Source organism: Monodelphis domestica, chromosome 5 (assembly GCF_027887165.1).
Source record: "Monodelphis domestica isolate mMonDom1 chromosome 5, mMonDom1.pri, whole genome shotgun sequence".
NCBI lineage: Eukaryota > Metazoa > Chordata > Mammalia > Didelphimorphia > Didelphidae > Monodelphis > Monodelphis domestica.
Genome location: NC_077231.1, coordinates 98,624,986 through 98,649,648, shown reverse-complemented (window position 1 = coordinate 98,649,648; position 24,663 = coordinate 98,624,986). Strand labels below are relative to the sequence as shown.

Sequence of the window (24,663 nt, the reverse complement as noted above, 5' to 3'; positions counted from 1 at the left end):
CTTGAATTTCATTCAGACCCTTTGGGATGTTTTTAATTACTGCTTATACCTACATGCACCCAGAAAAAGTTATTTTTTTACATTGTCCCCAAAATAAATGATCATTTTTGTCAAGTCAAGTTAAGGTTTTCGGGTTGCCATGGTACATAAGATCCTTATAATAAAAAGAACAGCTATCATTGCTAATATTTATATAACATTTAGGTCCGTAAAGCAATACAAGAGTGTAGGGCCTTGTTGGTGAAGACTTGACAGGGGTTTAGAGCTGGCACTAGAGCTACTCCATTCCCCCTCTTCCCAGCACTTGAGGACATTTTTGGCATGTCCCACCCCTCTGACCAGCCACCCAAAGCAAACCTTCCTCCCTTAGCTCTCTCTGGTTATGGGGAAGCTCAAAGACAGTTTGCATTTGCCCTCTGGGTACTCAAACTTTTAAAGGTTCCCCAAGCTGGTGTAGAATATGGAATGTGGTGCTTGTAATTAGGAAAACCTCTATTTTTGTCACACCTCTGACATCAGTTTTTTCCTGAGCTTGTGGTCTTGTCAGTAGAATGGTAATCATTATATATTTATAGGATCTTCTGCTTCATGTTGTAATAATTAAAATTAAATTATGAGGCTGCTAGTAGCTTTAATAACTTTATTAAATCAAAGTAGTATTAGTAGAGTGAGGGAAAGGTATGAAAGAAGTAAAAAATTACTTAGTTTACTACTGTGTTGGCCATCATGGTGAATTGAAGCTCACCACCGACAAGAGTCCTTACTACAGCCAGAAGACCTTCCCAGACTCTCTGGTCTTTTACTTATAAACTGTTTTCTCCACCCACCACCTCTCACATGTCACATCTCAGGAACCAATCATAGTTTCTTAATTTACCTGGGCCACCCAGGAGGGCAGTGCCTGTCAAATCATCTTCCTATCTCATTGGTTCTTTGGTTCTCTAACTTATTTTCTCTGAGGCCCTGTCTATTCCTGCCCATTTCAGTGATCTTTGACCTCCAAGTCACTGGGGAGTGACATTAGCAAAGCAGCATAATGGAGAGAGAAATTTCTTTCCAACAATGGGATTGTTGCAAGATTCAAAAAGAATAAGAAGCCCATTGCAAAGGGCTACAGCAGTAGTTATACTGCAGGAAGACACACTTTTAACTTACTGAGCTAACCTGGCCTTGGGGTTATAGTACCATCTAATCTAGGTTTGTTTGTTTTTTAAAACCTTACCTTCCACCTTAGAATCAATACTATCAATATTCTGTATTTCTGCCACGGCAGAAGAGTGGTAAGGGTTAGGCAATGAGAGATTAGGTGACTTGCCCAGGGTCACATAGCTAGGAAGAGTCTGAGGTCAGATTTGAACTCAGGACCTCTCATCTTTAGGCCTGGTTCTCCATCCACTGAGCTACTCAGCTACCCTAATCTAAGGGTTTTTAATGTAGGATATGTGCACATATTTCCCCCCCAAAAAGTCTATGGATAGATTTCAGGAAAGCAGTGATGTTGGTTGGGGGCAAAATACATCCTTATTTTTATTAACCTGTCTGAAATTTAGCATCTCCTTCAATTACAAAAAAATTTTAACCCTTACCTTCCATCTTAGAATCAGTTCTGTGTACTAGTTGTAAGGCAGAAGAATGGTATGGGCTAGGCAATGGGGGTCAAGTGATTTGCCCAGGGTCACACAGATGGGAAGTGTCTGAGGCCAGATTTGAATGTAGGACCTCCTGTCTCTAGGCCTGGCTCTCAGTCCCCTGAGCTACTCAGCTGCCCCCTAATTATAAATTTTAAAATACATCATTTTGAGAAGTGGTCCATAGGCTTTATCAGCCTGCCAAAGAAGCCCATGACCCTCCTCTTCCCTCTCAAAAGGTTCAGTAAGAACTCCTGATTTAGACCAATCCTCTCATTTTTATGAATTAGGAAACTAAGACATTAGGGAAGTGACTTGACTTTCTTAAGGTAACCTATATAAGGAACAGATCTGAGAGTTTAATACCTAACTCTTATGGCTCCAAATCATGCACTCTTTCTTGCTAAATTAAGTGACTTCACCCTCTGTCCCCAAAGAAGATGTGAGTAGGATATGGTTTTGTGAATTATTCCCAAAGTGATTCCAACATGAATTGTCCATAGAAAATGGGTGTCTTTATCCATTGCCAATTTCCATTATAAGGGCTTTGCTCTTATGCCTCCTAAGGCAGTAACTTCCGAAGTGTGTAAAGGATGAGCTAAAAGCAGGAAGTGCTAACAACAGGTAACAAGCTCCTCCAGAAAGCTCCACTCTTCTGGGGGGAAGAGTTCTTGGTTGTGAGACTGAGCAGAGGATGTGGTGGACAAAGAGGAATTAGAATGAGCTTTTGGAAAGAAGAGATTTGAGCAACAGGTAATTGTTTCCAATTCAGATGCCCTTGACCCTGAAGTCAAAGAAGACTGAAAGGACTATATTTTTTAAAGGAGCAGATTCTTTTAATCCATAAGGTGCAATAGGGGTATTGGGTAGATTCAGGAAGATTAGAGGTGCTGTGAGAAACTTGAAGGAGGTCTTTTTGATGAAAATATCTGGAAAGAAGACAGGAGGTGATAACTACTTTTTGAAGAGCAGTTAGCTCTTCCAACCTGAGCATGTGCAACAGTTGGGAACTTAATGAGTGCTGGGCTTTTTGTTGGCCAGCACCATTCTGGCTCACAGTATACCTTGTGGAATGGGCAAAACATCTGTTGATCTGATCTCAGGACATTTTCCTTGATCATTGTAGCAGTTTCTCCCCAGAGAACCTCTTCCAGAGGGCTGTTAGTTTGCTTAGTGCCTCTAGATGAGTTTTGATTTCAATTTATCTGGCTAGAAGGATTGAGATTGAGATTCTCTCCATCTTTCAGATCCTGCTCCAGTGGTCTGACAAGAGTTACAACTGTCTCCTATATTTTTAAGATGAAAGCCAAATGTAAGGTTCTTACGTGTCTTTTTTAGCTATGCTGTAACAAGTGTGCCTGTAGTAGACAAATGGTACATACTTAGATGCCAGGTGCCTTCAGTGACAGCTGCCCCCTTACTAACATTTATTCCCCTGGCTTAACACTCAAGAGACAAAGGCTGGCCTTCTTAAAACTAATGGTCTGGGCTAGAATTGTGACTATTAATCCTCTAGGCAGTATCCCCAAAACAATTGTGGCAGTGATGGTTTTTGTTTGTTTTATTTTGGTGATAAACTTTTTAATTCTGGTTGGAGTCATGAAATATAAGGGGATCTCCCACTCCTCAGCTACTTTTAAAGTTATATACTCTAATATTGGGTCTGGGATTTGGAGCTCTGATCCTCTACTCATAGTAGATGCTTAGTAAATGTTTTTGAAATTGAATTGATTGTGGCCTTACCTGGACTTTCCCAGTCTGTAAGATATTTTGCTTTCATGGCTGGAGAGTTCTCCAGTCTTGCTATTTCATCCCTTCACTGGTAGGGTTGATCATAGAGGTGGAAGAGTGAGAGAGTAAATTGGGATCAGGAAGAGAGGTTGCTGGGAGGGATGAAGATTACTTATTGGTTTATAAATTTGGGGCACAGTGATTGATTTGTAAGCCTGCCCATGATCTCTAGCCATGATCTATTCTACCCTCATTTCTCAGTGCATAGTCACTGCTTATGTGCACCCTGAATCTTTCTGAGGGTATCATGTATATTCAGTACTGTCTATGCCAAGAACACATGCTAACTGATTAAAATGTTTTGACCATTGATGCCAATTAGATATGGAATTATTATACTTTCTAGTGGATCATTTTAAGACAGCTTGGGAAAAGATAGGACTTTCTCAACCCTACCCAAGAGTATTCACTCTTTGTTTTAGCATATATGAACTATTGAAATGTAGGCTGACAGTATCTCTCCATTGTGAAATTGTTGTCCTTGGAAATCCAGTGTTGTTTAGGATCATTAAGTAATAGACTTTAGAACTAGAAGAGACCATAGAGATTGTCACTTTGTTTCATAGTTGAGCAAACTGAAACTCTAGTTATGTGGTTTGCCTCATGTTACAGAAAAAAGGTAGTAAAGTTGTGATTGGAACTTAAGTCCACTGACTCTAAATTTCACTGCTTTTCCCACTTAACCAAGCATTACACTCAGTAGACTGCTCTGCTCTTATCAATAAGATTAAGAGGGCAGTTGATCATAGCTCTAAGTATAATGGGCTTTGATTAGTTAGTTTACTAAAAAAACACCTATCCCTTTGAGGGTAGCCTTGTCATTAGTGTTCCTTTCATTTTGCTGGGATAGGGAAAGGGACTTTTGTCTAAAAATTATCTATGAGGGGTAGCTAAGTGGCACAAAAGATAGTTACACCTGTAGTCAAATCTGTCTTCAGATACTTCCTACCTGTGTGATCCTGGACAAGTCATTTATTCTTGTTTTCCTGGTCCTTGCCCTTTTGTCTTAGAGTTGTTACTATGACAGAAAGTAAGAGTTAAAAAATAAATAAACATTATGAATGAAGAAAAACAAAACTCAGATGTCTAAGATGAAGTGATATCAATAAGAGATGAGAAAATGTGTTTCCCTGGCCTATAGTTGTAGTACATTGCATATTCTGCCAGATAGTATACTGGTTAATTTTCCTGAATTGCTTTTTTCCTTCATTGTAACAAGAAATGGATCAGAAGGTAGAAGGAAAATGGAAATTAAGCTATCAAAATTTTATTTGTGGGAAAAAACGTAGTAGCAGATCTCAGGCTAAATTACATAATAGAATTATTCGACACTGAAGGAGCTAGTTCATGAGATTACGGTTCCCCTTCCCTTGCATCTATGAAAACTGATTTATGTCTAGGCCAAGACTAAGAAGGGAGTCACTTGATTCCTGAGGAGCTCCAGATTAGGGTTATATTTCTCAGCCTATGAGATTGTTTACTCAGAGTTCTGATTTGATTAGGGTTAACCTCTTCAATTCTTGAAGTCATCCTTAAACAGACCTACAAGGAGGAAATGAAATCAGCTAGGATCAATCTTGGCCTTGATTCATTTGCCAGTGGAGCATATCCTCCTTAGTTCTAAATTGGTCCTGGTGTTGAATCTCACTTAGGAGTGGAAGGTAATCTGGGGAACTGGTGTCATTTCTCTTCAGTCTTAGCTTTTGAAGGATCACCACATGGAAGCAATATTCGCTGATTCTGTTTGGTTCCAAAGGGTAGCAAATGGACTCTGCAGAGAAGCAGGTCTTTGCTAGACCTGTAGAAAACTTTCTTAATCAGAGATCTATGAAAAGTATATTTTCACTATGGAAGGGCATCCTGAAGAGACAGGATAAATGACCACTTGGGAAAGCTGGACAGAGAATTCTTAGGCACAGTCTGGTCTAGAGGGCTTCTGAAGCCCTAATTCAGATTCAGTTAGTTATTCACGTTCTTGAGTCCTGGTCCTAAATTAAAAAGACTTGGGCTTTTCTTATTTAGAGGTACTTTTGAATGCCTTGGAGCAAACTTTCCCTCCTATTTCTACTCAGAATTAAGACTATTCTCTTTGTTGAAGGTCATTTCTGTCCTTCCCATGAAGACAGCAAAGAAAGGGGCAAAGAATTTGGTAATGAGATCCTGGGCAGAAATGTACTTCTGGACCTTGCCCTTGTGAGAAAAATCCAGTGAAGATGATAAAGTTTTATCTTAGTCCTTTCAGTTAAGTAGGTTCAGTCAGTGTTAATCATATGGGTGGGCATGACATTTTATTGGGTTTCTCTCCCTTATTGGTCCTTCCTCTTTCTGGAGATCACTTTTTTAAAATTATATATAGAAGGGGATGGATGTCAGGTAGCCTCATGCTTTAGCATACTCTGTGGGAAGTGAAAGTCTTATTAAGTAAGAAGAGAGAAAGATCAAGGGGTAGATATCTGATTGTGTTGCTCCATTTTGCTCCATCAGCTATTATGTGATTGGGAGTAAACCTCAGTCCAGGGTACTAGACTCTAAGGTTGCAGGCTATTTTGTTCTCCTTTGTTATGGCAAGGGGGCAGATTTGAACCTTTCGGTGCATGGCCCGGAGCTGATGACCTACTGTTAGAGAAAAAATTAAATTGCCCTTTAAAATTTGTTTACCTCGATTAAGAAATCAGTAATTTGAGAACAAGAATTCTCTTTATTGATGGACATCAAAGATCATGATTGGAGGGGTAAGTGGGTAGCAGAACTAGCTGACAGATTTAGGTGAAAGTCTACTTTACAGATCTACCCACTGAAATTATTTTCCAGAGCTTGGGGCAGATAGTGTGGTGTTTCTTCCCTCATTTTTCCTTCCTATCCTCACCAACCAAAGCAGAGGGGGAAATGGTCCCAATAATTGCCATGGCCACTGCCACAAATTGGGGAATGTAGACTTTTCAACTCGATTATCTAGGGCAGGAGAAAAAACTGCCCATCTAGGCCAGTCTTCCTATTTTTGTGGATTATTTTATCAGCCGGTGGGATACTGGATTAGACTTGAGCTTTGCTTTTCATTGAAGACCCTTAGCATTACCAGATAATGCCATTAGAATGAAGCCACATTTACTCTCTTCATTCCACTTTTACCTGGAAACTTCCAAAGCAAATTTTCATTAACAAAGTTAAAATTAACTCTTCTGCTTTCAGTAGGAGTTTAACTAGTACAGGGAACTTCCCACTGAGTTGATTCCGTCTGTAAATACAAGTCAAGAGTTACGTCTGAAATTTATTTTATGATTTTATGATTTTGTAATGAAAATTATTTTATGATTTCCTGGAGCACTGGGAGTTGGAAATTTTCCAAGGTCATGTGACCACCATGTGTTAGAGGCAGAGTTTGAATACAGGTCTTTAGGCTTTATGGGCCACTTTCTGTCTGTCCATAATCCTGTGCTGCCTCTCATAGTGCTTTAAAAAAAAACTTTTTTAACCCTTACCTTCCATCTTGGAATCAATAGAGTGTGTGTGTGTGTGGGCGGGGGGGGGGAGTGTATATTTAAAATTATTACCTTCTGTCATAGATTGGATTCTAAGAAGAGTGGTAAGGGATAGGCAATGGAGATTAAGTGACTTGCCTAGGTCACATAGCTAGGAAGTGTATCTGAGGTCAAATTTGAATGCAGGACCTCTTCTGTCTTTAGACCTGTCTTTCTATCCACTGAGCTACCTAGCTGTTCCTTCTCATGTTGCCTTTAATAAAAAATAAGATAAAAACCGTTAGAGCTCCCAAATAAGAAGGTTGGTAGGGATAGATCTTTCTGTTGTTGAAGAAGGGATTGGAATGGACTAAGAGAGGTGTCAAAGCAGATCTTAGAGGTATTGAAAAAGCATTATTTCCTGATGCAGGAAGGGCCCATGATGGTGCACTTAGTTCATATCTGTCCTGATCTAGATTTTAGAAGTTTCCAGAAAAAGTAGCCAGCTAATGAGTGCTCCTTGGGTTGGACTGCTCTAATATAACCTTTTTTTTTTTTTAAACACTTTAGTGTTTCATAATTGTCATTGAAAAATACATTTCTTGACACCTAAATTAAATGTTTACTACTAAGCACATTCTTCCAGGTAAACTGGCCATGTACTTTGGATCCTGAAGAACCACAAATTTGACTCTACTTTCTCTGCAACTTCTATTATCTTAGGAAGAATCTCTCTGATACTAGAGATACCCTTAGTTAGTGTAAGTGTCTTGAATAAAAAATGCAGCTAGAGGCTTGAGTTGACTTTGTTTACTTTAAAAGATTTCAGTTTCTTTTAAAGCCTGGTTTCTTTTGGATTGCTGTGCAGACCAAGGATTTATGTTAATTTTATGTATCCCTATTAGGCCATGGAGAGAGAGAGGAGGCTTGGTGCTTTATATTCCTTGGTAAAAGTTGGAAATAGAAGAGTCATAGAATGTTAGATCTAGAAAGGGACCATTTAGCTTCATCTTCTCAGCAAGCAGAGGCCCAGATTTGGTAATAGGACTGGTCCTTCTTCCTGGCTATCTTCTAAATAGTAGCTTTGCTGCCTTGGCCAGAGACCAGGCCCCAGAACTTCTAACTCATTCATCCTTAGAACTAATGCTTCATCCTTACTGAGAACTGTCCCAGGCAGGGCCCAGCCATGCTTCATGTCATTTCTTGTGGCCTGGTCATCTGCTTCTTAATGACATTGTCAGAAACCACTAGTACCTTTTCCTACTGTCCCTGAGTTATGATTTCTTTGCTTGGTGTTCAAGGACCTCCTCCATAAACAAGTATTCCATCTTGATTTTCCAGACTCAGTGTCATCTTTACTCTCTTTATTTGACACTTTAGTCTAACCAGACCCTTGAATATGTTTCTGTATTCTGGCTCCCTGTGACCAGAATATTTTTCTTCCTCCTAGTCATCTGTTGAATTTTACCACCCCATCCTTCTCTACTCATGTCACCTCTTCCAGGAAGCCAACCCTGATTGCTGTAGTTAGTAACAACTTCCCCTTCAGACTTCTTATCATACTTTGATCATCTCTAGTGCATTTACGATTTAATTGTATGTATTTTAGTTGTCATATTTCCACATATCTTCCCCCCCCCCCCCGACTGTTAAGTTTCTTTAGATCAGGGACTATATTTTATTTAAGCTGCCTATTTCTCTTAGCATCTAGCATGGTATGCTACGTAGAAATAAAGTGCTTAATCAATGTTGGTTGTTATAGGTTGCAATTTCTGTGTGGTTCTATAAAGGGGCCAAAGGAAAATGGTGTTTAAAATTAGTGGTGGCATTGTAAGGGGTAGAGCATGCTAGCTCTTACCTAGGAGGAAGTAATAAGGGTAGTGCTTTAAACTCTGGTTAAGTTGTTAACAGTTTGTCTGTTGAATTTGTTGTGAGTTGTAACTAAAGGGATTGTCTACTGGGAAAAAAATCTTTCACTTGCTCTTTTAGGAGGGGATATGAAGATATCAGCTGCTAGGGCTAGGAATTTAATCTCCAGGGATAGCAGCTGGGGCCAGTGGCAGAAAGAGGCTAGAATTTTACCAAAAAAAAAAAAAAATCTTAATTTTATTCATCTTTTATCTTGAAAGGGCTTGAAGCTTTGCTGTTTGCTTTTAAAGATGATGTCATAAATAAATTATTAAATAGATTGTTAACCTGGAAAGAATGAAACAAATCTCAGCACATTCTGGGTGCCAGGTATTGTGCTGAGTGCTTTACAAATATTATATCTCATTTGCTCCTCTTAACAACTTGGGGATGTAGGTGCTATTATAATCCCCTATTTTTATAAATGAGGAAACTCAAGATAGGGAGCAGTTAGGTGATTTGCTCAGATTCAATTTGTGTCTGAGGCCAAATTTGAGTTTAGATTTTTCTAACCCCAGGACCAGTACTCTATCCAGCCGTGCCATTTAACTGTCTTTCTTCCTTAAGAAGGAAACGTAAAAGCTATCCAGTTGATTTCCTTATTTTATGGCAGTTAAACTTAGGTCCAACAAGAAAATACTGTTATTTTTGACTCTTCATTGAACTTTTCTTTTAAGAAAGTACAACTCTCTACCTTTCTTTTCCTAAGATCATTAGCTATTCCCTTAGAAACTTGAGCAGAGACTGAGGGGAAGGGAGGGAATTTTCCTTTAACTGTATTATCTTATTTTCTTTTGATTATAGTAGTACTGCCATGGTAAGGTGTTTCATTATGGCAGTGTTAGGGACTCTGAAAATGAAGATAAATGTGAAACTCGTGATTTCAAGGGGCATTCAAGATAGAAGAAGTCTGGCAAGGTCACATCAGGCTTGAAGTGGAAACATCTATGCCTCAAGTACAGAGCACCTGACAGGCCTATAAATAGTCTCTTATCTTTCCCTTTAGAAAATCTCTCCCACACTTGCAGGTAGCCATTTGTGGAGAAAGTAGGTTCTGGAGAAATAAGCCACATTTCTGGAGTGATTCAAGTTTGATTAAATTCATCTCTTGTTATTTCAGGTTTTCGTTATTCTGAATATAACCTATTTTATGTACACCAGGGGTTGAACTTCACATTCAGGCTGGCCTATTATTGGCGAGAATATTCATGAGTTTAGCCAAACAAATCTAGCCAGGTGGAGAGTCCATAGAAAAGTCCATATTACTATCTGCACACTTGATTTTTCATACAAACCCCTAAATTTTGAATAAAGAAGATGAGGCTAGAAAAAGTTTCCCTGCCCTGCCCTGCCCTGCCCTGCCCTGCCCTGCCCTGCCCATACCTTCCATCTTGGAATCAATACTGTGTATTGGTTCCAAGGCAGAAGAGTGGTAAGGGCTAGGCAATGGGGGTCAAGTGACTTGCCCAGGGTCACACAGCTGGGAAGTGTCTGAGGTCAGATTTGAACTTAGGACCTCCCATCTCTAGTCCTGGCTCTCAATCCATTGAGCTACTCAGCTGCCCCCCAAATTGTCTTATTTCATTGGAAACTTTTACATTCTATTTGATATGCGTTTCTAGATCACACTGAAAAGAATTATAAGCTATTTTGTTGTACAAATTGATTCAATCTTTGTTATATTTTCTACCCATAGAGCCCTCATGCTTTGTCTGAATCCACTTCTTACCCATTAACACGATGTGACCATTTAAATTATGCAACATATTCTTGTCTTCTATTTGTCAGCTAATCATTGACACCCCTGGATAGCTTGTTTCCCTAGAGTATATATAGTCATTCCTTGCTATATCATGGTTTCACTGTAGTGTGTGTGTGTGTGTGTGTGTGTGTGTGTGTGTGTGTGTGTGTGTGTGTGTGTTTGTTTAATCTAATTCTGTATCATGGAGTTTTCGCTATATAGAGGGATTTTTGTTGTAAGAAAGCACCAGTTTATTGAATGAACAATCCAACAGCAACTTCCCCCTATGGCCCAACCAAGAGAGTCGCTGAGCCCAGGCAAGGTGCTTTGGACAGCAGGACCAAGTAACAGGACCCTCTGGCACAGGAGGGCTAAGATGGGAGGATGCCTTTCTGTCCAAACCTATGGGATGGGGACAAGCTGGGGACAAGAACAAAGGGGCTCTTCTGTTGGTGGACAGAACACCGACTGGAGGACTGAGCACTGTAGCCCTAGCTCCTGGAGTTCAATTCCTCCCATCTTCGGGGTGGGAGAGGGGGAAGCTAGGGCTCAGGCGTGCGTTCCCCATGAGGAGGAATGGAGCCTGTGGGCACACAGCCAGGCTGGGGCAAGAACAAAGGGGCTCGCCCAATCTGGGAGGCTGTCCACATGGGAAGAAGAGGGGGAAGGAACAGGATGGGAGCCTGGGGGGAAGCAGGACCCAATCGAAATGTGGGTGGGCAGAAGTGTTGGGAGCAAAGAAACCTGAGGACCCAGGGAAGAGGGAGTCACACTAAACAAAGAGGAGAGACAGGCCAGAGCAGGGCGTTGGGAGCAGAATCTAATGAGTTCTCAAAGACCCACGCACAACATCAACAGGATACTTACAGGGATGCTGGGCAGGGCCTCTAGAAGTGGGGTCCAGGGACCAAGGCACCCTTCCCTATCATGTTCAGCCAGCCAGGAAACAGAGAGCCTCGACCACCCTGACTGCCCCTTTCATGCTGGCTGGCTGGTCTGTCCCTTTGGCCTCAGGCCACCTCTTCTGTCCCCCTTGGGAAAGTTGAACTGACTTGAGAAAGAGATGACATTTGTGGGGTGGAGTTGGAGAGGGATTGAACTAACTCCTAACTAACAGCTGAGGACCCATGGGTGCCCCCCACCAGCACTGTGTTCTGCATCCTGGGTACTGATTGGCTTAGTGACTGTAGCATCAGTCTGTTTGCTCTCCTACTATTTTGTGGATTTTTACCCATCTTGGGGGGTGTCTTGAATATAATTCCCATGATAGGTGAGGGATCACTGTATAAAGAGAAGTTGTTGATTCTAGGGAGCCTAATAGGAGTTTCATAAATCAGCAATGGGGAGGTATTACAGTTAACTCTTTAAATCCAAGCATAAAAAAAATTCAGAATGTCATTCAGTCCATAAACATTTATTAAGCACCTACTATGTGCCATAGCACTGCTTAATACTAGGGATATTTTTTAAAAAGGCACAAGATAGTCCTTGCCCTCAAGGAACTCATATTCTTCTGGGGGAGATAATAAGCAAAGAAATATGTATAAACAAACTATATACAAGATAAACAGGAAATAATTAACTGAGGAAAGGCACTAAAATTTATAGGGGTTAGGAAAGGCTTCCTGTAGAAAATAACACTGAAGCCAGGAAAGCCAGGAGGTGGACACGAAGAGAGAGAGGATTCCAGATGTGGGAGATAGCCAGAGAAAATAACTGGAGCCAAGAGGTGAAGTGTCTTATTCGTGGAACAACCAGGAGGCCAGTGTCACTGGAGTCTATGTTGAGAAGTAAGGTATAAGATGACTGGAAAGGTAGGGTGGAAAGCAGCTTATGAAGGGCTTTGAATGCCAAATACAGGATTTGTTGTTTCATCTTAGAGACAGTAGGGAGCCACTGGAGTTTATTAAGTAATATTGGGGAGGTGACATGGATGGGCTTGGACTGCATTAAGATCACTTTGATGGCTGAATGGAGGATGAATTGCAGGAGGGGAGGTGTGAGGTGATGAGGGCTTATAACACATTGGTAGCAGTATCAGAGAAGAGAAACAAGCAAATTCAGAAACAGTGGCGAAATGAACAGACTGGATTTAGGGGGAGAAGGAAAGTGATAGTGATGTCTAGAGCAGCTTTTAGGTTTCATTCTCTTCACTTCTAGAATGTAGTTCCTTGAAGGCCTTTGAATTAGGAGAGTGACAAGTTTTTAGAATTCCTGCCTATTTAAACTTTTCCTGTTAAGTGGTATTTTTTAGTTTATTTTGACTCATTTTACCAACTGATCACTTCAGAATAAAGGTAATGCTCTGGCTGTATTCATCTATATTATGTATTATGTATTGATAAAAACTGTATGTTTGGAACATTAACATTGATTCTTTTTTTTTTTTTTTGGTGAAGGGGGAGGAGTAGGGTAGATTAACTGTGACTGGTTCTGAATAGCTAAGGGACCTCTCAGTGTCCTTTCCTGCCATGAGTATTTACGAGTTTTTGTCAAACCTTAATTCTTTGCACCATATAAGTCAATGAATGTTTATTAAGTGTCAGCTGTTATACAAATCATGTGCTAAAATGGTGGAAGAAATATATAAATAAATATATCTATAAATCAGTGTCTCTAAACAGATACATGACATACCCCTTACCCTCAAGGAGCTTAGATTTTAGAAAGGGAATGCATTTATTCATCAAACATTTGTTTTTATAACCTGTCACACATTGTGCTAGGTATTAGGGATGCAAAGGCCAAAAAAGACTCCTGTATTCAAGGAAACTATTTCAGAAGTCTAAATGAGAGGTGATGAGAGCCTGAGGGTAGTTGGTGACTTCTGGGAGTATAGAGAAGGGGAAAGATGTTAAGTATACTTCTATGATATGTCATAAGACTTGGCAACTGATTGGATATGTGGGATAAAGAAGGAAAAGCCAAGAATAATTTTGGGGTTGGGAGCATAGGTGATTCAAATAATGGTGGCTGCTTCATCAGAAACTGGGAAATTAGGAAGACGGGAAGATTTTGGATCTAATTGGTGATGTGGGACTAGAATTTAAGAGAGAGACAAGCTGAATATATAGATTTGTTAGTCAGGTGCATAGAAGAGATACTTGAATCCATAAGATGGTGAACAGAAGAAGAAGAGACAGAGCCCAGAACATAGACTTAGAATATCATTCATTTGGGATAAGGGGCACAAGAATGATAATTCAGCAAAGGACACTTAGAAGGATTTATAAATGGAAGAGCTAAAGAGGGGTGGAATATCAAAGAAGACATGGGAGGGATTTCTGTATCCTTAAGAATTTCAAGGCATCTCAAGTCACCTGCCTTCCCCTTTTGTGTGGTAGATGTTCCTTTACCAATTTGGAGTCCTTGAGTTTTTGGGGAAAGCATTAGAAGAGTAGATTTTTCTGATACATCTCTTAATGTGTGATTAAAAAAAAATTTTTTTTTATTTCCAGGTAATAAGGCATTAGGAATAAAGACTATCCATTTTAAATTTTAACACTCTTGATCTCTTGCAAATTAGTTTATTTATGTATTTGAGATGTAATAAAATGAAACGATCTTGGTAGCCAACAAGTAAGTTAAATTTAGGGAATCATCTGGCTATCGAAGGAAAGGGTAGTAGGAAATTTTGTAAGCCACTCTAGAAAGCCCTGAGAATTCATAATTCTGGATAACTAATTTTTATTCCATGTAGTGGCTGTTTACATTGTCAAACACCATTGTGCTCTTGGCTTACTTTTACTATTTGGGGAATGGCTTTCTTCTTTTCTCAAACCCAGCATTTAATATTCATTCTTCTCATGATGTACATCAGACATTATGCATATTTAGTGTTGTTGTCAGGATCTCTTTTTCTTGGTGTGGACATGAATTGGTCCCCCTCTAGGGTTTTTGAACTACTCTAGCTGCTAATGTCATTTCTGTTGTCTTGTCATCTGTCACTTCTTACTATGGTTAGTATGCCTATCTCCTTCCTGATTTATTATTTCTAATCTTTTCTGAGCTGGGAAATAAGATAACCAAGCTTGTTAGAATTGTGTCTAAAGCAAGTGCATCTAGAGTTGGTGTGATTAGCCTGGGAGACTCACCATGGCATTTATTGGGGGATATCTTGTTTTGTAGCTATTATGTAGCATTAAGTCTTCTCCATAACTGCAGAGAGATTAACACAATTGATTTTTCTGTGTAGTCAGTAGTGTCAGAAACTCTGAGAAATAAATTTTACTTCTCTAAAAAGAGACAGTGGACACAGAAACATCAGTTTGTAATGTCTCTGAGGCCTCAGATATGCCTAAAAGCTAGAGCCAGAGGCATGGTCATGCAGAGCAGTTAGGGAGGGAGATCCACCTTTGGATGGTTGCTTCCAAAGAGGTCTGAGTGGATATAGTTGCTTATGAGTTCCAACAGGACTTTTGGGATATGTCACATGTTAATATTTTAGGGACACATCCCTGGATTCAGTGACCTTTATTTAGGCAGGAACTTTGAGAGTAGATTCAACTAAATAAAGATGTATTATCTGCTATATTGGGGATAAGATAGAAATAACCCCAAACAGAATCTGCCCTCAAAGAAATGCATTTCACTCAGAGGATCCAGCATGTACACCAAGTAGCGAGAAGAAAATATTAACAAAGATTTCAAGGATCAGGGAAGTCTTCCTCTCAGCTGAGCCTTGAAGAAAGAGAGACACTTTGGGAAGCTGGGAAGAGGAAGGAATTAGTGCATTTCAAGAGAAGAAGAGGGAAGAACCAGCTTGTGCAAATGCAAAGAATAGGGAGAGAGAGAGTTTGGCAAGGATGGAGAAGGGATGAAGGGGAGGAATGTGAGATAAGGCTGAAAAGTCAGGCTGGCACTAGATGGTAGAGGACTTTCAATGCTAGACTGAAGAGTACAAGTATTTTGGATCTTAGGGAAAATGGGAATCTCCTGAAGAGTTTTGAGCATGTTAATGGTCAGATGGTACTAGAGTAGAATTTTTCTCCCTGAGATGTTGCATTTTGCTCTCTGTTTCCTTTGACAAATTCAGGTAACTCAGATGTTATCTAAAGGTTAGTAGTGTGGTTCAGTAATGATACTGTTGCTACAACTCCCTGATCTTGGGGACTTGGACTAGTTTTGTTGTCTCTGAAAATTTGGGGAAGTCTGGTCAGGCTTTTAACACTTCGATTTCCATCTTGCCTTGAAAACTGTGGAATCTAGAGATCCTCCCAGCAGAAAGGGCAACTTTAGTAGGGAGAGCAGATGTGAGAGGAGGCAGTAGGCACTAGACCAACTGGAGTTTCCAAAGATGGGCAACAATAACCTTAACTTAATTGCCTCTGTTGAAAAGAAACAAGGAGAAGTAAGTAAATGATGTGTCAGCCTTGGTTTTGTCTTTTGACCAAATCCGTCTTAGTCAGTACTCCAGGATAACCTCATTGAGTGCCATAGACCCTTTGTTGACTAGTTCAAGTAAATGGGGATCTATGAAGCCCCTGATGTAGTTCTAGGCTGGTAATTGGGAGGGGATGGGGAGAGAATGGCACATAACTACTGTTCTCAAGAGGATATTGACCCTAGTGCACCAGTATGTTTTTCTCTGTTCTTCCATCAAAATTGGGTACCTTGGGATTACTTCCTATTTTTTAAAGTTGAGCCCATACTAAATTGTATCATTTTTTAAGGTAAGGTACACCTCAGAAACTTTTAACAAAGTATAATTACACTGAACTTTTTACAATCTATTTAAGTAACTTTCTCTATTCAAGTTTTTGGATGAGTTCATGCTGTCTGTGGTCAGAGTGAATCCAATACTGGAATTTAAGCCATAGAGAGAGGGCTAACAACTTGTAGTAAATTATCAAGAAACTGGGCTATCTTTCTGAATATATATCCCAGCTCTGCTTCCAGCCACAACCAGCCTGATGTAAAATAAGCTGCCTTCATTAGACTAATAGGGGAGAGAGTTAAAATAGGCTATCAATGGTCACTCACCTCCACTTATTAAAACAGAAATCCAAGTGTTTTAAAAGTATGAATTCAGGATGCATGCATAATACCTATTTAGCATAAAGTTAGGAGATGTTAACATTCCCGAAGCATTGCCTTTGCTTCTTCCCCCAAAAGCTTTCTTTTCTAATCTTTGGATTCACATTCTCTTTCATGAATGTGAAATTATATGAATAACAGAATTGATAAGCTTGGAGCCTAGAAATATCCCGCTGACAGTGCCTAAGCATGTCTCCATTTTAGTCTTAGCTATTAAACTTAGTGGTAGTCCTCAAAGAATGTTCTCCTGAATGTGGCACATTCCTCAATAGAGGGTTGTTGTTATATCTATATATTGACTTGTAATTCAGATCCTACTCCATTTGACTTTGATATGCTGCCCTCCAGATAATTCTGGCATATCTGGTTTCCTTAGTGTGGATATATGCTAGTTTCTGAACTCCCTGAGAACAGGAATTGTCTTTTGCCTTTTTCTGCATCCCTAATTATTAGCACAGTCTCTGGTGCATCATTGGTGCTGAGTAAGTGTTTATTGACTGACTAATTACTCTGACTTCTTTCAGCACAAAAGAAATTCCTATGATATGAAAAGCATTAAAGTTATGAACATATTTAAGTCTCTTTCCTCAAACACCTTACGATTTCTAATAGAATGTGCACAAGTAAATGCATACAAAGTATATACAAAGTAATTTCAGAGGAGAGAGAGTGATAACATCTAAGGGAATCTAGAACTTCCTTATAAAGAAGATAGGACCATATCTATATTGAAGGGAACAATATGAAATAAAGGGAGGCTAAAACCAGACTCAAGCCCTGGCCTTCCAAGCAAGAGCACTGCTGTATCTGGAGTCTTGGAGGACCTGGATCACATTCCTCAGGCCTCTGATACAGGGCTGTCTGTATGACTATGGGCAAGTCTCTTAACCCTTTTTAGACTACAGAGTGCTCATTTGTTAAATGAAAAGAGTTAGACTAGATGGCCTCTGAGCTTCTCTTCTAGATTTGATCAAGTCAGTAAACAGTAAGAATCAGTAAACAGTAATCTCTTCTAGATTTGATCAAGTCAGTAAACAGTAAGAAGTGCCTACTATGTACCAGGCACCTCTTAGTGTCATGGAGCTCACAGTCTAATAGAAGAAACCTTATGTATAAATAAACTAGGTGGAATAAATTGGGGGCAATTTCAGAGGGAAGGCCTTAAAATTAAGGAGGGCTGGGAAGTTTCTTGCCAAAAGCAACACTTTTTTTTTTTTTAGGCTTGAAGGAAGGAGCCAGGGAAGCCAGGAGGGGAAGATGAAGAGACAGGGAGTTCCAGACTTAAGGGGTAGCCAGGGAAAATGTGCAGAGTTGGGAGATGGAGGACCCTGTTTGAGCAATAACAAGGAGGACAGTGTAACTGGATCAAGGAGGGATTAGATCTGGAGATATCTTATTATCCTGTGATCTCTCTTGGGAATATCAGTTTGATAGCTCTGTGGAGGATTAGGAAAGGGAGAGATTGAAGTCAGTTAAGCCAACTTGGAGGTTATTGAACTAGTTTAGGTTACAGGGAGCCTGACTGAGGGGAGAGTCCGTGTGAGTAGAAAGAAAGGGACAGGATTGAGAGGTGTTGTGAAGATCAGATCAGTAACACTAATTGGATGTGGAAAGGAGAAGGAAGAATTGGTGATAACGCTGTTTCCAAAAAGAGTAACTGGGGAGATGGTAGCACTGTCAACAGAAAGCAGGGAAGTTGGGAGGAAGGATGGATCTTCTCTTTGTCTGAGTCTTGACCATATTTTGACATAAATCCTCTATAGAGACTCTACCTAATAGATTAAATAATAAGAATAGTCGTGTAGACCTTTAAGACTTGCAAGTGCTGTACACATGTTCTCTCATTTCATTCTCCCAAAAAACCTGTGAGATGGGTATATCATTATCATTCCCATTTTATACATAATTGAGACTGATAGAGGTTAAGTGACTTGGTCAGAGTCACACAGCCAGTAAGTGGAAGAGGCAGAATTTGAACTGAAGCATTCCTAATTCCAAGTGTAATGCTCTAGCTTTTTTCACACCTACCTAAAAGGGCTTGCTATGGGGTGCTTTTGACACAAAATGGATGTGTGACCCTGGGCAAGTCTACACTGAGAATTCCTACAATAATGAAAACACATGTGGAGTGGATAGATAAATATTTTCTGACATCTTACCATGACTTTAAGAAGGGGAAAGCACACTATAACTATTGTGATTATAGGCACTTTCCATAACGGGAAGACCATTATGACATACAAAAGGGAGCTGAAAAGGAGGAGAAGACAGTATAGAGGGTTCCCAGGGCATGATGGAAAAGGTCAAAGGTGTCCTGGGCACCCTTTATCAGGGGAGGTTTGGGGAGGAACCCTTCCATGCACTTTCCAGTCCAAGGGGTGGAGGGTACTGAGAAGGTCAAGAGTCCAAGGCTGATTAAATCTTACATGATGGTGAGATTAGGAGGGAGAAAGGATAAGTATGGCAGCCAGGAGGAAATAAAGAATTTCTAGTGTCTCTTCTGCTTCCTTGCTTTTTCTCATTTCTCTTTGTTCTATCTGTATTTAAGTTGACTTTATGCTTGGTGAGTATGAGTGATTGAATGATTAGAGCCTTAGTACTCACTGGGGAAAATAAGCAATTAGAAAAAGCTCTCAATTTCTATACCTTTGTTCCCATATAAATTACTTCTTTATTATCTTATTATTCTCAAGGATAAAACAAAACAGTTTCAGAGCAGAAGATTTGTTTGATAGTAGAGAAGACTGGGAAGGAGGAAGAACCTAGTTTAGGAGAAGAAACACTAAGAATTGAATGACTTGGAATCAAATTTGCTGCTGTTGAGCAAAAAGTCAGAATCCAGGTTGAGTTTGAGACATCATCTTTCTCCCTGAAAATGGTGATGACAACAATTCCGAATGGCTGTGGAGGATGGCGAAAAGAGAGACTTTTTGGGAATGCAGGTGGCAAGAGGAATCACACTGATAGGAAAAAAAAATAATCAATAGCTAATTTCCTGTTATGCTTCCTAGTTTTCAAAGCACCTTAAGGTTTACATGGGATCTCATTTGAGCCTCCTAGATACTTATGAGACAGATAATTCAGCTATTATTATCCCCATTTTCTAGATAAGGAAACAGAGGCACAAAAAGGTCAAGTGGTTTGCCTAAGGTTCACAGGGCCCTGTGTCAAGTGTCTTGGTGATAGAGCCTTCTTTTGAAACCAGACCTCTTGAAACCTGAGTTCAGGGCCCTTTTTTCTGCGTCATTGCTACTTCTTTAAGAATGACTTTTGTTACTTGTAAAAATGATAGGGTTGGACTAGATGATCCCTAACATTCCCTTCTGACTCTGAAAGGCCTATTCCCTTTTTATATAAGTGAATGAGCCCTCTAGAAAAGGCAAACAAAATATGTAAATAGGGATAATTTTTACTAAATTGGAGATTTTTGACAGCACGTATAAAACCATTTTTTGAAAAATTTGTTTTTCTCTGGTTGTCCAATGTCTCTGGCCACATTGAAAGAGAAAATAAACTTTCTGGGAATAGTGAAGGACACACTTAAAAAGGAGGGGAGAGAGATGAACCATTCTATCCCCCTTTGAAAGGAAGAACACTGAATTATTAGGTAGAGGAAAGGGTAGCTGGGAAGTTAATTCAATGAACATTCCTATATCACCTACTGTGTTGAAGGCATTGTGCTAGGCATGGGGAGATGGAAAGGTTCAAATGAAAGCCTCAGTTTCATTAGAGGGAATGTGACAAGTACTCAGGTCACTGCCATCATAGTAGGGGATGAAGGTTCTGTAGGAGAGATGCCAGAGTGCAGACAGAATAGAATAGTAGGGGAACAACTGAAGGCACCCCACATGAGAAGATCCTTGGAGAAGAGGGTACTTGAACTGGGTCTTGTAGGAAGATTCAGAAGGTCAGGAAGACACCAGAAAGTTAGGGAAAGATATCAGGCAATCTGCTTCCTCAATTTTCCCCCAAGGTAGAGGGGATCTTGCCTTTTGCTGAGGCTGAGGAGTAGCTAGTTGGATAAAGAAAAAGGAGAGGTTTGGGTGAGGCTAGGAAGAATGCTGGCCACACCTCTGGGAATAGGGAAGAAGACTGCTAATGCCACATGGTTGGTGGTGGTTGGTGGTGGCTGGTGGTGGTTGGTGGTGGTTGGTGGTGGTGGTGGTGGTTGATGGTGGTGGTGGTGGTAAGAAGGAGCTTTTTCTGACTCCTTGGTGGGGGAGGAGAAAGTTAGAAACAGAGGCAACTCCACCTCTTCAGGAAGGAAAAGAAAAATCCTGCCCTGCCCCATTGATTGCCAAGGCTGGCAGTTAGAGCAGTTTGGATAAATGACCAGGAGGTGGGTGGCATTTTGTGGGTAGGGAAAGAATGAAAAGAGAGCTGGGTGTCAGAATGGGCTACCTTTCCCCTTTTCTTGTGTGTGCATAGTAACACAACTCCTTAGGGCAGCTGATTTAATCCACCCCAGGTATATGCCTACCAGGGTCTTACTTTTTAGACCAGGTGAACTGACAGGAGGTTTAAAACAGGAGTGAATTGTGCAGAGAGTTGTCTCAACCTGTCTGAGCCTCAGGCAGCCAGAACCCAATCCTCTCCACCCAGAAGGAACCTGCAGGTCTCCTGCCCCTTTCTTTTGGTTGAGATAAAAGAGTGAGAGTCTTCGCACATACAGTCCTATGAAAAATCTCAGTAAATGGGGGCAACTTTCCCACTTTGAATGTCAGGTAGGTTCAAACATGTTTGTGGCATAGAACCGACTGATGTGCTGCTTTCCCAGTCATATCCCTGGTATCCCCTCCAAGATTCAGCATAACTGACTGATGGCACAGAGTTTGGAGGGAAGCAAAGAATCAGAGACATGATGTTTTAGGAAGGGGAAGAGGTGACTAGTAGAGATCTTTGAAATGGGTCTGCTCTCACTTGGCTGAAGCCAAAGGGCTGGTGAAAGTTTGTTGCTCTGGGAGAAGCTTAGGTTACTGTTCCCCACCTTGGAAGGGTACATTATTTGATTGCTTCATTCATGTTTAAAAGGCCCATTCTAAACTTCAGGCTGTCTCCCTTCAGGAACTGGTACAGGTTTATTGCTAACTCCACCCATCTCTGCCTTTTGCAATAATCTTTGTGAGATGGTGATTGTGTTTCCAGAAGTAGAATGACAGAGAGAGATTCCCTGAAGGCAAATTCAGAGTGTGCTGTACGCCTGTACAGATACTCGCCAGTACAGACACTTGGGGCTGGGAACTCCCAGAGAGAGAGAAAGGAAAGAGAACAACAGAACTGCCAGCAGGAAAGGAGGACGTTGGGACTGGGGTAGAAGGAGCCTGGTTGTGGTAGGATTTTTAAACAGAGACATTGGGGGGGGGGGTTTCTCCCCCCCATGACTTCTATTCCCACCCCTTTCTTGTCTATACCATTCGCCAAAGTGCCTTTTGCAGCCCAGGATCTACTGACCTGCCGAATTTGAACAGCCCAGTCTGACACAATGTACCTCTGGGTGAGTACAGAATGCTATGGGTGAGGGCTTGCACTTTGCACATATAAGGAGTGGAAAGCTGAGGAATTCTGTGCTTGCACAAATGGCCTTTCCCAGGAGCACAGATTGCCACTTCCTCTTCTACACGTAGGTGGTAGTTTAAGGAAAATAATCCTAGAGATGGAGTTAGATTCTTTTAAAAATTATTATTGTTTATCTTTTTGAACTTGGGCCCAAGGGTAGAGCTCCTAGAACAGCACAATCCCTTTGGGTTTGGAGTTTATATGTTATAGGCAAAGACAGTAGGGCAGGGCAGGGAGCTTGTTTTTAAGTGACTCAAAAGTTGGTTATACTTTTGAGGAAGAAGTAGCTATCTCTCGGGCAAGAATTTATCTTGAGGTTTCCTTTAGGGGTATGGGTGAAAAGCTTTGTAATTAGCCTTTTCAGATATATAGAGCCAGTTGTAATATACAACTGTAAAGTTTGGTAGGATAATTTTTATTATTCCTTACAATTGACTTATGAAGGAGGTTATTGTTGTTATTCCAATTTTGTGAGGAAAGTCATTCAAATCTGATGAGTTTAAAGAGATTTGCCCACAGTGAAGAGATAGTCAGTGATGGCCAAAAAAAATTTATTAGTTAGGCATTGGAAAACACTTTATATATTGACTAAGATACTCAGTACTGTGAAGTATTACTTTTATTATTGATTATGGTATTGTAACTGGTAGTCTATAGATAGGATACCTATAATAACCCAAAGGTGTTTGTAGGGAACAGTTTTTCAATTTCATGGTGCCCTCAAGTAGAGAAATTCAACATGAACATCACTAAGTCCAACACATTGCATTCACTTTGCTGATCATGCTTAGTCAATTCACTCATTCACTGAACAATTGTATGCAGTACTTATCCTGGTCCCTAATAGTTCAGTACTTCACTTATCTTGTATAGAAGACTGTGAAAAAAAAACTTGAGAAGTTAGGAAGCCCAGCAGTGCAGTGAACTATTCTAGTCAGGAGAACCCAGGGCTCTTTGCTAACAGGAAGAAATAGTCTAACACCTAACATCAGAAATTTAGCACCTTAACCATCACCACCACCCCCAAAGTAAAATAGTCCCTGTCCTTGAGGAGCTTACATTTTATTTGAAGAGACAGTAGGGACCTAAGTTATATGCAGAATCCATACAAAAGTTTGGGGAATGGAAAGGATGAAAAACTAGGTGGGGAGATGTGGTATGGTTCAGGAAAGGTATCCTGTAGAAGGTAAGGTTTGCAATCCATCCCTTGGCCTAGCTTCATATCCTCACTCTCTTGCTTTCTAGCTATGTGGCCTTGGGAAAAAATCCTTTTAATGTTAACTCTGAGCTTTAGTTTCCTCATTTGAAAAATAGAAATATACATACTGTCTATGTCAGAAATGTTTTGAGGATCAAATGAGATAACAGATGTCAGATACTTTGGAAAGTTATATAAATAAATGTATGTAGTTGTTAATCTAAATGATAAAACCTTAAAACCCTGCCCTGAAGGATCTTGTCCTACAAAGCAGAATGTGCCAAGTCCTAAAAGAGATGCAACAAAATCCTAAGAGAATTTAAAGGACTCAGAGATTTTTTTTAAAACTAGGTTTTTATTGATATCTTCTGTTTCTTACAAAATCATAATTGTCCCTTGGTCATCAACACCCCCCACCTCTCCCACCCCCCACCCCCACCCCATTCCCCTAATGCCCAGCTCTCCCATGGAACAAATAGCAAATTTTTACAAGGAAAAAAAAGTCAGGGCAACTGATTGACACATTGAAAAAATTTTTAAATATGTGCAATGTTTACCCCTGTGGTCCTGCCACATCCACTCAGAGTGGGTCAAGGTTGTCCTGGCTCCTCATTCAAGCCCTGCTGGAAACAGTGATTTCTTTAGCGGGTCATCTGATGAAAACTTTCAATGAAAGAAATCTTTCTGAAAAGGATGGCATTTTAGCTGGTTCTTGAGAGATGACTAAGATTTTGACATGTGAAGATGGGGAGAAGGATATTCCAGAAATAGTAGGAGGAAAGCCCTGAAGATGGGAAAATATGGGGTGTGGATTTGGCTATAGTTTAGGGGTTTTTAATAAACCAGGTCAGTTCAGTATTCATTTATTAGGCATCTACTGTTTGGAAGATACTGTACAAGAAGGAAAGATTGCACTAAAGGAGTAAAGTTAGCCATTCAAAGAGGATACTTGTGCAAATAGCACAGGAAAAGGAACATGGGATTTGGAGCAGTGAAGGGGTGCCAGAACACACAACACTTGGCCTGGAGTCAGGAAGACCAGAATTCTAAACCAGTCTTAAGAAACTTACTAGCTGGGGATAGGTAAGTGTGGCATGCCCAGAGACAGGAGGTCTTGGGTTCAAATTTGGCCTCACACACTTCTTAGCCATGTGGCCCTGGGCAAGTCATTTAATTCCCATTGCTTAACCCATACCACTCCTCTGCCTTAGAACCAATACACAGTATAGATTCTAAGATAGAAGGTAAGGGTTAAGATTTTAAAAAAGAAACTTACTAGCTTGAATGATCTTGGGTAAGTCATATCCCCTCTGTCTCTTATTTTCTCCCTCTAAAATGGAAATAATA

General features: G+C 40.3%; 1 protein-coding gene across 40 annotated transcripts in view; it reads left to right on the top strand.

The window, feature by feature from the left end:
- The window catches only part of RBFOX2 (RNA binding fox-1 homolog 2), a 344,250-nt gene that overhangs the window by 134,149 nt on the left and 185,438 nt on the right, over nucleotides 1–24,663 (top strand). Inside the window, exon 1 of one of the 40 annotated variants that reach the window (XM_016425850.2) lies at nucleotides 21,663–22,056. The exons of the other annotated variants lie outside the window; for them this stretch is intronic. Within the exon in view, the coding sequence (XP_016281336.1) occupies nucleotides 22,045–22,056 (12 nt within the window). The 5' untranslated portion in view covers nucleotides 21,663–22,044. Of the gene's footprint in view, nucleotides 1–21,662; nucleotides 22,057–24,663 lie in introns of those variants that run through there. 40 annotated transcript variants of the gene reach the window in all.